The 17,488-nt window shown below is 42.4% G+C and overlaps 1 protein-coding gene across 1 annotated transcript in view; it reads right to left on the bottom strand.

Moving 5' to 3' along the window:
• Positions 1-17,488, bottom strand: part of IGFN1 (immunoglobulin like and fibronectin type III domain containing 1) — a 262,834-nt gene that overhangs the window by 77,872 nt on the left and 167,474 nt on the right. The window contains exon 5 of the mRNA XM_077295387.1: positions 1,104-1,299. Coding sequence (XP_077151502.1) covers positions 1,104-1,299 — 196 coding nt within the window. The remainder of the gene's footprint in view (positions 1-1,103; positions 1,300-17,488) is intronic.

Below are 17,488 nucleotides of genomic sequence, written 5' to 3' on the forward strand. Positions count from 1 at the left end.
TCAGTATGCATTTTGTCTAATTACAGTCTTGCTTTTATAAGCCTTGCTTTAAACAGTGGTTTTCTCTTTGGTTGTCCTCCATGAAGGACATTTTGGCCAAGACAGTGAAGGATGATGTGATCTGAAACTGATGTACCTAGACCTTGGTGTTCATCTCTAATATCTTTGGAAGCTATTCTAGGGTCTTTGGCTTGTATTATCCGACTTTTAAATTTATCATCAATTTACCTCTTGGGTCATGTCTAGGGAGATAATATGTATAACTATAGTAAAAAGAACAGCAAACTGTTTGGAGATGGAGTATAGCCTTTCCCTTTAATTCATTTTCTTTCTAATCTCGTGAGACAACTCTTTACTTTCTATGGTTAATGTTCAGTGTGATACACACATTGATACTGAACAGCACAATGACTACTTTTCACCCCTTAAAGAGGCAGACTGACTGATTGCAAGCTTTTAGACACCTGTGATTCTAATCACAGGACACACCTTCACTTAACATGTCGCTATAGTCAAATTATTTTCAATGTCTTCAATGGTTACCATCATTTATATCTTGGCCATTTTCAATTTCATTTTTGCTCTATTTTTTCTGTTGAACCACTATTTAAAAGTAATTTATGATTTTCATTAGTTGACAGTCAGTAAATTTAAACTTTTGTCAGTTTCAATGTCTTGCAGAGATCATTGTGGGTCTTTATGACTTTAGCAGAAGGTTACCAACAATTCTGTCCACGTGTGTATGCAATTTATAATGTGAAATCTGGTGACAGATCTGCTTTCATTCCATCAATATCAAAAAGTAAAGACCATTAGAGTAGTAGTCTTCATCCTTCTCTCTATATCCTAAACAACCAGGTAAAACAGTATTAATCCATCTATTACCCTAGACCACCAAGAATGCATATATTAACCCCTTACTCTCCTGGTAGACTTACCACTACCTTAAATGACCAAAATGGTATTATCTCCCTCTATGTATAAACCATCACGTAAACTGGAAATAACATTTCCCAGACCATTAGGGAAGCTGGCATAAATCTTCCCACTATTCTAGACCATCAAGAAAATGTTACATTATTTGTCTTAATATATATAATTACCTGCAATTTTTATATCAATCTTTGCTCTATCTTCCAAGTCATCAATTTTTACTGTGAGTTCATAAACTCCTGAATCTTTACGCTCAGCTTTGCGGATAAAAAGAATTGTGTCGCTTTCACTGTTCCTAACACTTGCTTGTTTTGGATCTAGAGGTTGTCCATTTATAGTCCAATTAACTTGTGGCTTTGGCTTACCCTGCAAGAAAGAAAAAAAAAATTACATTTATGAAATTTTATGAAATTGCAAAACAAAAGATTAAATATAATAAAATTATTTGCACAATTGAACTGTCATCAGTGAAACTCCATCGATCTCAACAGAGGGCTAAGTGGTCTGTAAGATAATTGTTGTCTAGATTCTTCAGGTACCCACAGCAAATTATGAGTTAAGTGGGGATGTAATGTACAGGAGCTTCTCACAAAATTAGAATAACATCAAAAAGTTAATTTATTTCAGTTCTTCAATACAAAAAGTGAAGCTCAGATATTATATAGAGTCATTACAAACTGAGTGATCAATTTCAAGTGTTTATTTCTGTTAATGTTGATGATTATGGCTTACAGCCAATGAAAACCTAAAAGTCATTACCTCAATAAATTATAATAATTAACAATAAACACCTACAAAGGCTTCCTAAGTGTTTAAAAAGGTCCGTTAGTCTGTTTCAGGAGGCTCCACAATCATGGAGAAGACTGGTGGCTTGACAGATGTCCAGAAGGCAGTCATTGACACACTCCACACGGAGGGTAAGCCACAAAAGGTCATTGCTAAAGAAGCTGGCTGTTCACATAGTGCTGTATTCAAGCATATTAATGGAAAGTTAAGTGGAAGGTAAAAGTGTGGTAGAAAAAGGTGCACAAGCAACCGGGATAACTGCAGCCTTGAAAGGATTGTTAAGAAAAGTATATTCAAAAATTTTGGGGAGATTCACAAGGAGTGGACTGCTGCAGGAGTCATTGCTTCAAGAGCCACCACACACAGACGTATCCAGGACATGGGCTGCAAGTGTTGCATTCCTTGTGATAAGCCACTCATGACCAATAGACAATGCCAGAAGCATCTTACCTGGGCCAAGGAGAAAAAGAACTGGACTGTTGCTCAATGGTCCAAGGTGTTGTTTTCAGATGAAAGTAAATTTTGCATTTCATTTGGAAATCAAGGTCCCAGTGTCTGGAGGAAGAGTGGAGAGGCACACAATCAAAGCTGCTTGAGGTCTAGTGTGAAGTTTCCACAATCAGTGATGGTTTGGAGAGTCATGTCATCTGCTTGTGTAGGTTCACTGTGTTTAATCAAGACCAAAGTCAGCGCAGCCGTCTACCAGGAAATTTTAGAGCACTTCAAGCTTCCCTCTGCCGACAAGCTTTTTGGAGTTGGAAATTTAATTCTCCAGCAGGACTTGGCACCTGTCCAGACTGCCAAAAGTACCAATACCTGGATTAAAAACACCAATATCATATGCTTGATTGGCCAGCAACTAGCCTGACCTTACTCCCATAGAGAATCTATGAGGTATTGTCAAGAGGAAGCTGAGAGACACCAGACACAACAATGCAGATTAGCTGAAGGCTGCTATCAAAGCAACCTGGGCTTCCATAACACCTGAGCAGTGCCACATAATAATCTTTATTTTTATATAGTGCTATAATATTCCACAGCGCTTTACATACATTAATTATCATTGCTGTCCCCGATGGGGCTCACAATCTAAATTCCCTATCAGTATGTCTTTGGAATGTGGGAGGAAACCGCAGTCCCCGGAGGAAACCCATGCAAACAAGGGGGGAAAAAACAACCTGCTTGCAGATGTTGTCCTTGGTGAGGTTTGAACCCAGGACTCCAGTGCTGCAAGGCAGCAGTGCTAACCACTGAGCCACTGTGCTGCCCCATGCTGATTGCCTCCATGCCACGCCGCATTGATGCATTCATTAATTGATGCAAAAGAAGTCCTGACCAAGTATTGAGTGCACTTACTGAACATACATTTCAGTAGGCCATCATTTTGGATTTTAAAATCATTTTTCAAGCTGGTGTTTTAAAGTATTCTAATTTACTGAGATAATGACTTTTGCTTTTTCATTGGCAGTAAGCCATAATCATCAACATTTACAGAAATAAACACTTGAAATAGATCACTCTGTTTGTAATGACTCTATATAATATGAGTTTCACTTTTTGTATTGAAAAACTGAAATAAACTAACTTTTTGATGATATTCTAATTTTCTGAGAAGAACCTGTATATGACCAACCTTGTGACCATGAATTATGTTTGTTGCTTAGGAGAAAAACCAACAAGCCAACATAATAAATAAATCCCTAAAATTTACATTGTAAATACCGATGAAAAACAGGGCATATATAAAAATACTTAAATTTGAACTTCCTGAAGGCAGGACATCCTGATAGTTACTGAACACCCCAAGCTTCAGTTCACAAACCCTATACCACAGAGAAAGGATTGCAGACAAGTTGACTGGCTGGCCCCAATCTTCTCCTGTATCTGAGATACTCTACTTTCTGAGGGGCTGTGAGTACATTAATTGAGACGCTAAATGAGAAGAAGGAAACTCACTGCCAGTGAGAAAAATTATGGGAAGGGAAAGACAAAGATCAGCAATAAATAAAGACATGAAAAAAATTAAAATAGTCATCTCACACTCTAGTACGTACAAAACCCTGAGTCCTAATGAATTATCATTGTTACTTCTCCATATTGTTTATTTATTTTACTTGCTTATATAACACCATTAATTCCACAGCGCTTTACAGATATTATCACTGTCCCCAATGGTACTTTCGATGTTAAGTTCCTATCAGTATGTCTTTGGAGTGTGGGAGGAAACCCATGCAAAAAGAAGACCATACAAACTCCTTAAGGATGTTATCCTTGGTGGGATTTGAAGCCAGAACACTAGAACTGATAGGCTACAATGCTAATCACTGAGCCACTGTGATGCCCTAATGAGATACAGTGGCATGTAAAAGTTTAGGTAACCCTGGTCAACATTACTGTTATTGTGAACAGTTAAGCAAGTTGAAGATGACATGATCTCTAAAAAGCCAATAGCTAAAAATGACACATTAGATTTTAAAAAGGTCTCTTCATCAGGCAAAGACTAAAACAAACTCTGAAGAATCACATATGTATGCACAACATAGCACAGGAAAAAAAAAAGAAAAAAAAACATGGATAAGACAGGTGGCATGAAGCAGAATTACCATGAGTGATAAACAGTTATGTCCATAAATGTTGGGCCAGTTCTTAGATAAGGATTGTTTTATTATCCTCTGATTTGGGTCTCTGTTGTGATGACCCCTTATAGTCTGAGGGGCAAGTTCCTTAGTTGATGTAAAAAGACATAAATCCATGCGACACATTCATTCCACCACTAAGACAGTCAAAGGTAGTCATCAGTTTATATTCCCAGACTCTTCTGTCTCTCTGAGTTTTGAAGTTACCTTTTAACACAAGTAATTTCATGTCCATAATGCTATGATTTGGGAGACAAAAATGTATTGCCACAGATAGATCCATTCTTTTTCTCTTATTGTATGGTGGTGAGAATTCATTCTTGTTCTAAGCTTTAGCCCTGTCTCCCCCACATACAGACCCCCAGTTGGACATTTAGTGCAAATAGTTAGGTACACCACAGCTTAGAACAAGAATGAATTCTCACCGCCATACAATAAGAGAAAAAAGAATGGATCTACCTGTGCCAAAGGATTGAGCAATAACAATTTCTTTAGTGTCTCCAAAAAAACTTGAAACCTCTAATATAGGGGTGGGGAACCTCAGGCCCCAGGGCCATTTACGGCCCTCAATGACATTTTATCAGGCCCCCGAGCAGATTCTCAGGGATCGCATTCTTGGGCAGGGAGCTATATTTTGATTGCCACCAGCTCATTAATTTCTTCTTGCTCTGTTAGCACACAAACACAGTGTTCACTACTGAACACTGAAGGGCATGCAATGAAATATTACGTCTTTAAATCAGTGCCAGAGTCTGGATGTACTTTGTGGGCGGAGTTTGTACGGCCCCCAAAGGATGGTATAAGTATCCAAATGGCCCTTGGCAGAAAAAAAGATTTTCCACCCCTGCTCTAATACAAGCCTATAGAGGTCAGGGCAATAGTACTTTGCTGACACCTAGTGGCCAATCAGTAGAATTGCATAACAAGCCTTTTTAAAGGGAACCTGTCACCCCGTTTTTTGAAGATGAGCTAAAAATACCGTTAAATAGGGGCAGAGCTGGGCGTTACATTATTGTCTTTGTGTGCCTTTATAACCTACCTAAGCTGCCGAAATACCTTTGTAAAGTCGCCGTTTTCTGCTGTCACTCACGCTGGTCTGGTCATATGGGTGTGGTGACAGCGCTGTTTCTCCCCCAGAATCCTGCTCATCATTACGTTGGTGGCATAGTGGTGTGCGCATGTCCAAAGCGAAGATCCACTGCCCAGGAGATTCAAAACAGCGCGGTCTTCGCTATTCGCCGTTTACCGGTGGGCGCGGCCATCTTTCCTGTGGCTGCGCGTGCGCAGATGGAGCGCTCTGCTGCCCGGGGCTTCAGGAAAATGGCCGCGGGATTCCGTGCGTGCGCAGATGGAGATCGCGGCGGCCATTTTCCTGAAGCCCCGGGCAGCAGAGCGCTCCATCTGCGCACGCGCGGCCACAGGAAAGATGGCCGCGCCCACCGGTAAACGGCGAATAGCGAAGACCGCGCTGTTTTGAATCTCCTGGGCAGTGGATCTTCGCTTTGGACATGCGCACACCACTACGCCACCAACGTAATGATGAGCAGGATTCTGAGGGAGAAACAGCGCTGTCACCACACCCATATGACCAGACCAGCGTGAGTGACAGCAGAAAACGGCGACTTTACAAAGGTATTTCGGCAGCTTAGGTAGGTTATAAAGGCACACAAAAGACACTAATGGAACGCCCATCTCTGCCCCTATTTAACGGTATTTTTAGCTCATCTTCAAAAAATGGGGTGACAGGTGCCCTTTAATGATAAATCCTTGGGAATTTTACACTTATCTGTACTTTTTGGCCTGAAATTACACCTGCCTATTCACACAAACAATGGCAGGATAAAACCTGAGACTTTTCATGATGTCTTAACCCTCTCCCCACTACTCCCTGTAGACATCAATGTGTAATATGCTCCCCTTTTGACTCCATTTTACCAGAGCTGGGCAATAACTACCAGATTACCTTACATAACACGGACGCCCAAATGCTGAAGTAACGCAGAACCACCTAAGCGACTCTTAACCACAGAAACCAATCTTCAGTAGATCCTGATGACATGTCCTCCGGCGCACATTCTCCAGATGATACATCCTGCTCATCTCTGACTGATGGGGCTGATTCAGAAAGCATCCCAGCTTTCACAACCAAAAATCCAAGCACTGTTATTCTGGATCAAGCAGCTCTACTTTCAAAGTTCAAGTCTATCATACACTCTGAATTATCTAAATTGTTGGAAAAATTAACTAAAGAACTTTCTAAAGAAATTATGGAGCTGGGTTCTCGTACCTCTGATCTGGAAGATAAAATAAACTTCACTTCAGCTACCCTCTCAACTCATGAAAGAGAGATCGAGACATTCCATGAATAAATTTACTCCCTCAACAATAGAGTATTTTGAAAGCCAGGCTTGCAGAAGTAACATTCGCATCAGGGGCCTGCCTGAGACAATTACAGACCTCCAGTTCACAGCTACAGCCATGTTTCAAGAACTCTAACCTGGAATTCCTATTGAATGCCTGGAGATGGATCGCATCCACAAAGCCCTGAGTAGGAGCAAACCAAATGGAACGCCCAGAGAGATTATCCTCAAAATGTATTTTTATAGAACAAAGGAACAACTTCTGCAAGCGTCAAGAAATTCCTCACCTCTAAAATTCCAAGGCCACACTTATGAATGCTTTCCAGACCTAGCCCCCGCTACTATCGCCAAAAAACGAAACAATATCTGGAAATTCTCCGTTCCCAGAATATTAAACATCGCTGAGGATTTCCATTCAAACTGACTTTTACTCATCTTGATCTGGCCCATACAGTAAACTCCCCTGAAGGTGAAAAACGTTTCACCAAATTGCGACTTTTGGAACAACCTGCCTCATCATCTGCTTTTTCTTCCTCGCAGCAACCCAAGGAACTTCGCCCAAGACCTCAAGCTCCACCAATACCTCCTTGATCTTACAACTGTGAACTACAATGTTACTTTATACTTAAGATAGCTCAAAAGTTTGATTAAAGGGAATCTGTCACCCCAAAAATTGTATATGAGCCAAGGCCACCGCCATCAGGGGCTTATCTACAGCATTCTGTAATGCTGTAGATAAGCCTTCGATGTAACCTGAAAGGTAAGAAAAACAGGTTATATTATACTCACCCAGGGGCGGTCCCACTGCGGTCCGGGTCCAGCGCCTCCCATCTTCATACAATGACGTCCTCTTCTTGTCTTCTTGCAGCGGCTCCAGCGCAGGCGTACTTTGTCTGCCCTGTTGAGGGCAGAGCAAAGTACTGCAGTGCGCAGGCACCGGGAAAGGTCAGAGAGGCCTGGTGCCTGCACACTGCTGTACTTTCAGTGTCAGACCACTCTCCAGTCCAGCTTACCAACTCCACTTTACACCCTCGACCCCATTCATTTAACTGGACTCTGAATGACTCCTTACTCTCTTATCCTGAAATTGCTCAGAGATTCAAAGATCATCTTGATGAATATTTCTCTTTGAGCCTTCAGTCAGCTTCTTCTCTAGTCTCCCTTTGGGAAGCTCAAAAAGCAGTGTTGAGAGGCTTCTGCATTTAAGAAGCTTCTCGAAAGAAAGATAACCAAGAATAACTGCTCTGGAAAATAAGATTTCAACATTAGAGTCCCAGATGAAGAACTTTCTTTATCTGAACAATGCTTTTATGCCCTTAATAATAAAAATAATTCCAACCTTGTCATACACCTCAAATGCCCCGCACTCCTATACGTCTGCCACAGGCTTATCCTCCAATCCACAACTAATTATTCGCCAGTTTCAATAGCAATAGCAATGTGAACATTTATACAATGACACCTCTTCGATAAATGCACAAAAAATAGAAGCCAGAGGGGGATGATGGACAGCTGCAAGGCAGTTGAGTCAGGTGGAGAAAACATACCTCCCTGACACAATAGAGGTATGGCGGGAAATTTATAAAACTCATTATTTCAGCGTTCCTAGGGATAATAAGCATAAGAGCCACCATCACAGAATGCAGCCTTAGTGCTCCTGAAGGTGGCTCATTTACTTTAATAGGCCCTGGGGGGTGACAGGTTCCCTTTAAAACTTAGCAGCAATTTTTAATTTTTTGCCACCAGAATTTACAAAATCTATTTTTTACAGACCTATCCAATTATTAAACTAATTTGAGAGGCTTGTGCGTCAGAACAGAAAATAAAAGTGATACCATTTTAAAAACTACACTTAAATTATGCAAAACTGTGGTCAGGAAATCAGTTTACCCTTGAGGTGCGTCAAAAAACACAATGTGTATAAAGGTATATCAACTAAAACATTGCTCTCATCCCCAAGTACAATCATGGCCAAAAGTTTTGGCACCCATGAAATTGTACGGCTTTTTCTCTCTATTTTTTTGTGTTGTTCCAATACACACCAAGGAAATAAACATGTGTATTACAAAACATGCATACTTGAAATAATTTTCTAGGAGAAATATTTCATTTTCTGGAACAATTTCAAGTGTGCCAACACTTTCGGCCGTGAATGCATATAATTTTCACAGGTGGTAATAACAGAAAATGGACGACACAATTTGTTGCACATTATCCCATAACTGGTTGAAAACTGCTGCTTGGGCACAGAGCTAGGAAGGGAGAGGATAGTATTTGATTTTTGAAGCCCAAATTTGGCTGGAATACAATGCAGATGCTATGTTGCATTTTGTAGAGTCTCTGAGGTGCAAAACCAGCAGAAGCCCATCCACAAGTTACACCATATGAGAAACTTAGACCTCCTCAAGGAATTCACGTAGGAGTATGGTGAGCATTTTGACCTTACAGGTGCATCTTAGTACGGTACTTAAAAACATTTACATTTGAATTTTTTTTTTTATTAAGATATTATGCAGCCCCAAATTGTCATTTTCACAAGGGTTAATAGGAGAAAATTTACCCCATAACATATTCATAAATTTCTTCCAAACACAATGATACTTCAAATGTAGCTACAAACTAATGTGTGCGTATACGGCAGGACTCAAAAAGGGAAGAGCCCTATTTGATTTTAGAAGTGCAAATTTGGCTGGGAATGATTTTTTGAGCAATGTTACATTTGTAGAGGCATTGAGTTGTCAAAACAGCAAAAAAAAACATGTGACCCCATTTTGAAAATGTAACTCCTAAAAGAAATTATCCAGGGATGCAGTTAGTATTTTAAACCCACATCTGCCTCAAAGACGTTTATAACAGTAGACTTTGAAAATAAAATTACTGTATATTAGCTGCAACTTTATCATTTTCACAAAGGTAATAGGTGAGAATATACACCAGAAATTGTTACACAATTTCCCCTGAATGCATAGTCACTCCAGCCTGTTCCTTCAAACCTCATTCAATCCTCCACCAACCTAACTAAAATACGGTAGTTTTCCCCTACCTTACAGGAATCTTATCCCCCTTCATTTTAACATGCCAACATAACCTCTTTACTAAAAAAAAAAAAAAATCTCTGGACCAGAACTGCACGGTTTACTAAGTACTGCAGTGCGCAGGCACGGGCCTCTCTGACCTTTCCGGCGCCTGCGCACTGCCGTAATTTGCTCTGCCCTCAACAGGGCAGACAAAGTACGCCTGCGCCGGAGCCGTGGCGTAAATACCTGAAGAGGACGTCATGGAACGAAGATGGGAGGCGTCGGAGCGGACTGGAGACACCCATCCGACCAGACCGCAGCGGGACCGCCCCTGGGTGAGTATAATCTAACGTCTTTTTCTCCTCTTTCAGGTAACATCGGCGGCTTATCTACAGCATTACAGAATGCTGTAGATAAGCCCCTGATGCCGGTGAGCTTACCTCACCAGCCATTTTGGGGGTGACAGGTTCCCTTTAAATAGGGGCAGAGCTGGGCGTTACATTAGTGTCTTTTGTGTGCCTTTATTACCCACCTATGCTGATGAAATACCTTTGTAAAGTCGCCGTTTTCTGCTGTCACTCACGCTGGTCTGGTCCTATGGGCGTGGTGACAGCGCTGTTTCTCCCCCAGATCAGGCTCATCATTCCGTTGGTGGCGTAGTGGTGTGCGCATGTCCAACAGAGAATATCCACTGCCCAGGAGATGCAAAAGAGCACGATCTGCGCTATTCAGCCGTTTACCGGTGGGCGCTGCCATCTTTCCTGTGGCCGCGCGTGCGCAGATGGAGATCACGGCGGCCATTTTCCTGAAGCCCCGGGCAGCAGAGCGCTCCATCTGTGCACGTGCGGCCACAGAAAGATGGCCGCGCCCACCGGTAAATGGCTGAATAGCGCAGATCACGTTCTTTTGCATCTCCTGGGCAGTGGATATTCTCTGTTGGACATGCGCACACCACTACGCCACCAACGGAATGATGAGCCTGATCTGGGGGAGAAACAGCGCTGTCACCACTCCCATAGGACCAGACCAGCGTGAGTGACAGCAGAAAACTGCAACTTTACAAAGGTATTTCAGCAGCATAGGTGGGTAATAAAGGCACACAAAAGACATTAATGTAACGCCCAGCCCTGCCCCTATTTAACGCTTTTTTTAGCTCATCTTCAAAAAACGGGGTGACAGGTTCCCTTTAAATGGCTTTTTTGTTCAGTGAATGTGACCTCCTAATGCTGCAAAATCAACAAATGAGCATTTTCATTTCTTTAAAACATATCAAATATTTAGAAATTCTACTGTGCCTAATAATTTGGAACAGTGCATTTTGAGTTTGTATTCATTTTTGCGATTATACTGTTATCATTGGGAGGTTTCTACAATAAAATTCGATGCGTACTCTAACGGGTGATGACTTTTATTTGACTGTCATTTGCACCGAGCATTTAGGAAAATCCGTGAAAAATATAATTTGCATAATAATTTGGAACATGATGTAGATAGACAATAGATAGATAATAGATAGATCTATAGATAGATAGATAGATAGATAGATCTATAGGCTATGAATCTCAGCCTGCAGCTGTATATTTAGCCTTTACTGGCTATTAAAATAGGGGGACCCCCCAAAAAAATGACGTGGGGTCCCCCTATAATTAATAGCCAGAAAGGCTATGTAGACAGCTGCGGGCTGATATTCATACCTAGAGAGGAGCCATGGATATTGCCCCGGCTACAAATACCAGCCCCCAGCCACCCCATAAATGTCTCATCTGTAAGATGCACCAATTCCCACTGCCCTGTAGTGGTGGCATATGGGGTAATAAGGGGTTAATGTCACCTTTGATTGCAAGGTGACATCAAGCAGGCTTAGTAATGGAGAGGTGTCAATAAGACACCTATCCATTACTAATCCTATAGTAGTGAAAGAGTTAAATACAGATACAGCCAGAAAAAAAGTATTTTAATATTTTTAATTTCACCATATTTACAACCACGCCTAATTCCCTGAAGCCATCGATCACCTGCAAAAAATAAAAAATAATAAACCAACAGTAAACTCCCTGGTCCAACGCAGTCCAATTAATAATGAGTGTCCCACGACGATCTCCTCTATAGAGCTGTCACATCAGGACATGTGACAGCACTATAGGCCTCCAGTGACACACTGACAGGCAGGTACAGACTGGGGCTGAAATTTAGCCCTGGCATTTGAAATTGCACAGGCCCATACTGTCCCCGTGCCCAAGCACCAGATGGGATATATTACTAATATTACCCTGCGTGGAGGAAAGCAAGATTTACTACAAGACCAATATTTCTAATGATACCTCCGTCACAACTCTTAACAGTATGGGTGTCTTATGAACATCGATTCTGTTAACAATGTAGCAGACAAGGTGGCCTATGACCAGAGAGGCCCTTCTGGCATTTGCCAGAATTGCCAGATGGCCAGTTCGGCCCTGCTGACAGGAGACAATGGCTCCTGCAGTGTTATCACTGAAGGTTCAATGGCCTCTTACTTTAGGGAATTGATGCGTGAGAATTTTCCCACACAGCGGTGCCACAAGTGACAGTATGAACTCTGCACTCACAGTGGTGGAGGGATACAGTGTGGAAGGATACCTTCCGCCATTGTATCCTGAAACCCCTGGAGAGTGGTCGCATCTGACACTGTGCTTGCTATTAAAGATCAATGAATACTCATTGCTCTCTGCGCACAGTCCCGGCGTGCAGGGCAGTGAGTATTCCAGCAGGCCTTTCGACTTGCAGGCAGCGCATGACGTCCCTGCCATGCGCTAATAACAAGCAGAAAGCAGCTGCTCGCATCGGAATAAGACACTGCGAGGGAGCACCAGGAAGGTAAGTGTAATGGTTTGGTTTTTTTAATGTTTTCTGATGGGGCCATGCATACCAGCATAGGGGTCGGGGCCAATCATAAGGATGGGGTCATGCATACCAGGACCGGAATGGGGGTCAATCATACCAGGTTAAGGATGAGGCCCTGCATACCAGGATAGGGATGGGGCCATGCATACTAGGACGAGATGGGGGTCCATACCTAATAGGACGAGATGGGCGTCCTGCATACAGGATAGGGATTCCTGCCAGGATAGGGATGAGGGGGACCATTCCTACCAGGATAGTGATGAGGGGACCAGGCACACCAGGGAAGGGGTAAGGGGGGCCATGCATAGCAGGATAGGGATGAGGGGGGCCATGTGTATCAGGATAGGGATGAGGGGACCATATATACCAGAATAGAGGATATTAAGTACAGAATTGCTCACATTATTTGCTTCCAATTTATTTTCTAATTTCCTCCTCTAAAACCTAAGTGTGTCTTATGGTCTGGTGCGTCTTGTAGTCTGAAAAATATGGTAGTTATCTTAACCCCTTAATCCCATATGACGTACTATCCCGTTGAGGTGGGGTGGGCCGTAATTCCCACCGACGGGTTAGTACGTCATAGCGATCGGCTGCGCTCACGGGGAGGAGCGTGGCCGATCGTGGCCGGGTGTCAGTTGACTATCGCAGCTGACATTCGGCACTATGTGCCAGGAGCGGTCACAGACCGCCCCCGGCACATTAACCCCTGGCACACTGCGATCAAACATGATCGCAGTGTTCAGGCGGTATAGGGAAGCATCGCGCAGGGAGGAGGCTCCCTGCGGGCTTCCCTGAGACTCCCAGAGCAATGCGATGTAATCGCGTTGCTCCGAGGGTCTCTTACCTCCTCCTTCCTGCAGCAGGCCCAGATCCAAGATGGCCGCGGCATCCGGGTCCTGCAGGGAGGTGGCTTCACTGCGCCTGCTCAGAGCAGGTGCCGGGAAGCCTCCAGGAGCTGTGCACGTCAGATCGCCGATCTGACACAGTGCACAGCAAAGTGTCAGATCGGCGATCTTACACTATAACATCATGCCCCCACCCTGGGGCAATGTTATAGTGTAAAAAAAAAAATTTCACATGTGTAAAAATAATAAATAAAAAAATTCCCAAAAAAATGCAAAAAAAAAAAAAATATTGTTCCTATAAATACATTTCTTTATCTAAATAATAAAAAAAATAAAAGGACACATATTTAGTATCGCCGCGTCCGTAGCGACCCAACCTATAAAACTGTCACACTAGTTAACCCCTTCAGTGAACACCGTAAAAAAAAAAAAAAACGAGGCAAAAAACAACACTTTATTATCATACCGCCAAATAAAAAGTGGAATAACACGAGATCAAAAAGACGGATATAAATAACCATGTTACCGCAGAAAACGTCATCTTGTCCCACAAAAAGCGAGCCACCATACAGCGTCAACGAAAAAATAAAAAAGTTATAGTCCTCAGAATAAAGCGATGCAAAAATAATTATTTTTTCTATAAAATAGTTTTTATCGTATATAAAAGCACCAAAACATAAAAAAATGATATAAATGAGGTATCGCTGTAATCGTACTGACCCAAAGAATAAAACTGCTTTATCCATTTTACCAAACGCGGAACGGTATAAACACCTCCCCCAAAAGAAATTCATGAATAGCTGGTTTTTGGTAATTCTGCCTCACAAAAATCGGAATAAAGAGCGATAAAAAAAGTCACGGGCCCGAAAATGTTACAAATAAAAACGTTAACTCGTCCCGCAAAAAACAAGACCTCACATGACTCTGTGGACCAAAATATGGGAAAATTATAGCTCTCAAAATGTGGTAACGCAAAAAATATTTTTTGCAATAAAAAGCGACTTTCAGTGTGTGACGGCTGCCAATCATAAAAATCCGCTAAAAAACCCGCTATAAAAGTAAATCAAACCCCCCTTCATCACCCCCTTAGTTAGCGAAAAATTAAAAAATTAAAAAAATGTATTTATTTCCATTTTCCCATTAGGGTTAGGGCTAGGGTTAGGGTTAGGGCTAGGGTTAGGGCTAGGGTTAGGGCTAGGGTTAGGGTTGGAGCTAAAGTTAGGGTTGGGGCTAAAGTTAGGGTTAGGGTTGGGGCTAAAGTTAGGGATAGGGTTTGGATTACATTTATGGTTGGGATTAGGGTTGGGATTAGAGTTAGGGGTGTGTCAGGGTTAGGGGTGTGTTACCGTTGGGATTAGGGTTAGGGGTGTGTTATGAACTGGTGGCCTAGGAGCAGCATGAGACGTACTCTGGAGAAGGTGGTACCTGTACTAACCGCAGACCCTGAACCTAACACCGCAACTAGAAGTAGCCGTGGAATGTACCTAACGCCCTAGACATCTCGACACAGCCGGAGGACTAAATACCCCTAGAGATAGAAAAGGGAAAACTATCTTGCCGAGAAAATCCCCAAAGGATAGACAGCCCCCCACAAATATTGACTGTGAGAGGAGAGGGAAATAACATACGCAGACTGAAATCAGGATTTAGCAAAGGAGGCCGCTCTAGCTAAATAGAAAGGATAGGACAGAGTACTATGCGGTCAGTATTAAAACACTAGAAAATATCCACCACAGAAAATACAAAATCTCCACATCTAACTAAAGATATGGAGGGTATATCTGCACCTCCAGAGATACCAGCTTGGCTGAACAAATCCTTATACAGACCAAGCTGGACAAGACAAAACATGGAAAAGAACTGAACAATAAGGCCCACAGCATGTGGACTGCAAAAAATAAGGCCAGAACTTATCTTTGTTGAAATGAACAGCAAAGCAGGAGAGACCAGGAAGGGATGTGAATCCTCCAGGAACAATGGGCAACTGGCACTGACTAAAGGGTCAAGCAAGACTAAATAGCCCAGTCAGAATTGCAATAAGTGGACACACCTGATGGATACAGCGATCCAAAGACAGCAGCGCTACCACTTATAACCACCGGAGGGAGCCCAAGAACAGAATTCACAACAGGGGTGTGTTTGGATTAGGGTTTCAGGTAGAATTGGGAAGTTTCCACTGTTCAGGCACATCAGGGGCTCTCCAAATGCGACATGGCGTCCGATCTCAATTCCAGCCAATTCTGCGTTGAAAAAGTAAAACAGTGCTCCTTCCCTTCCGAGCTCTCCCGTGCACCCAAACAGGGGTTTACCCCAACATATAGGGTATCAGCGTACTCGGGACAAATTGGACAACAACTTTTGGGGTCCAAGTTCTCTTGTTATCCTTGGGAAAATAAAAATTTGGGGGGCTAAAAATCATTTTTGTGGGAAAAAAAAGGATTTTTTATTTTCACGGCTCTGCATTGTAAACTGTAGTGAAACACTTGGGGGTTCAAAGTTCTCACAACACATCTAGATAAGTTCCTTGGGAGGTCTAGTTTCCAATATGGGGTCACTTGTGGGGGGTTTGTACTGTTTGGGTACATCAGGGGCTCTGCAAATGCAACGTGACGCCTGCAGACCAATCCATCTAAGTCTGCATTCCAAATGGCACTCCTTCCCTTCCGAGCTCTGCCATGCGCCCAAACAGTGGTTCCCCCCCGCATACGGGGTATCAGCGTACTCAGGACAAATTGGACAACAACTTTTGCAGTCCAATTTCTCCTGTTACCCTTGGGAAAATACAAAACTGGGGGCTAAAAAATCATTTTTGTGGAAAAAAAAATAATTTTTATTTTCACGGCTCTGCGTTATAAACTGTAGTAAAACACTTGGGGGTTTTAAGTTCTCCAAACACATCTAGATAAGTTCCTTGGGAGGTCTAGTTTCCAATATGGGGTCACTTGTTGGGGGTTTCTACTGTTTGGGTACATCAGGGGCTCTGCAAATGCAACGTGACGCCTGCAGACCAATCCATCTAAGTCTGCATTCCAAATGGCACTCCTTCCCTTCCGAGCTCTGCCATGCGCCCAAACAGTGGTTCCCCCCCACATATGGGGTATCAGCATACTCAGGACAAATTGGAGAACAACTATTGGGGTCCAATTTATCCTGTTACCCTTGTGAAAATACAAAACTGGGGGCTAAAAATCATTTTTGTGAAAAAAAAATATATATTTTCACGGCTCTGCGTTATAAACTGTAGTGAAACACTTGGGGGTACAAAGCTCTCAAAACACATCTAGATAAGTTCCTTAGGGGGTCTACTTTCCAAAATGGTGTCACTTGTGGGGGGTTTTAATGTTTAGGCACATCAGGTGCTCTCCAAACGCGACATGGTGTCCCATCTCAATTCCAGTCAATTTTACATTGAAAAGTCAATCGGTGCTCCTTCCCTTCCGAGCTCTGCCATGCGCCCAAACAGTGGTTCCCCCCACATATGGGGTATCATCGTACTCAGGACAAATTGCACAACAACTTTTGTGGTCTAATTTCTTCTCTTACCCTTGGGAAAATAAAAAATTGGGGGCGAAAATATCATTTTTGTGAAAAAATATGATTTTTAATTTTTACGGCTCTGCATTATAAACTTCTGTGAAGCACTTGGTGGGTCAACGTGCTCACCACACATCTAGATAAGTTCCTTAGGGGGTCTACTTTCCAAATTGGAGTGTCACTTGTGGGGGGTTTCAATGTTTATGCACATCAGGGGCTCTCCAAACACAACATGGCGTCCCATCTCAATTCCAGTAAATTTTGCATTGAAAAGTAAAATGGAGCTCCTTTCCTTCCGAGCTCTGCCATGCGCCCAAACAATGATTTACCCCCACATATGGGGTATCAGCGTACTCAGAACAAATTGTACAACAACTTTTGGGGTCCATTTTCTCCTGCTACCCTTGGTAAAATAAAACATATTGGAGCTGAAATAAATTGTGTGAAAAAAAGTTAAATGTTCATTTTTATTTAAACATTCCAAAAATTCCTGTGAA

This window comes from Ranitomeya variabilis, chromosome 3 (genome assembly GCF_051348905.1).
Source record: "Ranitomeya variabilis isolate aRanVar5 chromosome 3, aRanVar5.hap1, whole genome shotgun sequence".
Classification (NCBI taxonomy): domain Eukaryota; kingdom Metazoa; phylum Chordata; class Amphibia; order Anura; family Dendrobatidae; genus Ranitomeya; species Ranitomeya variabilis.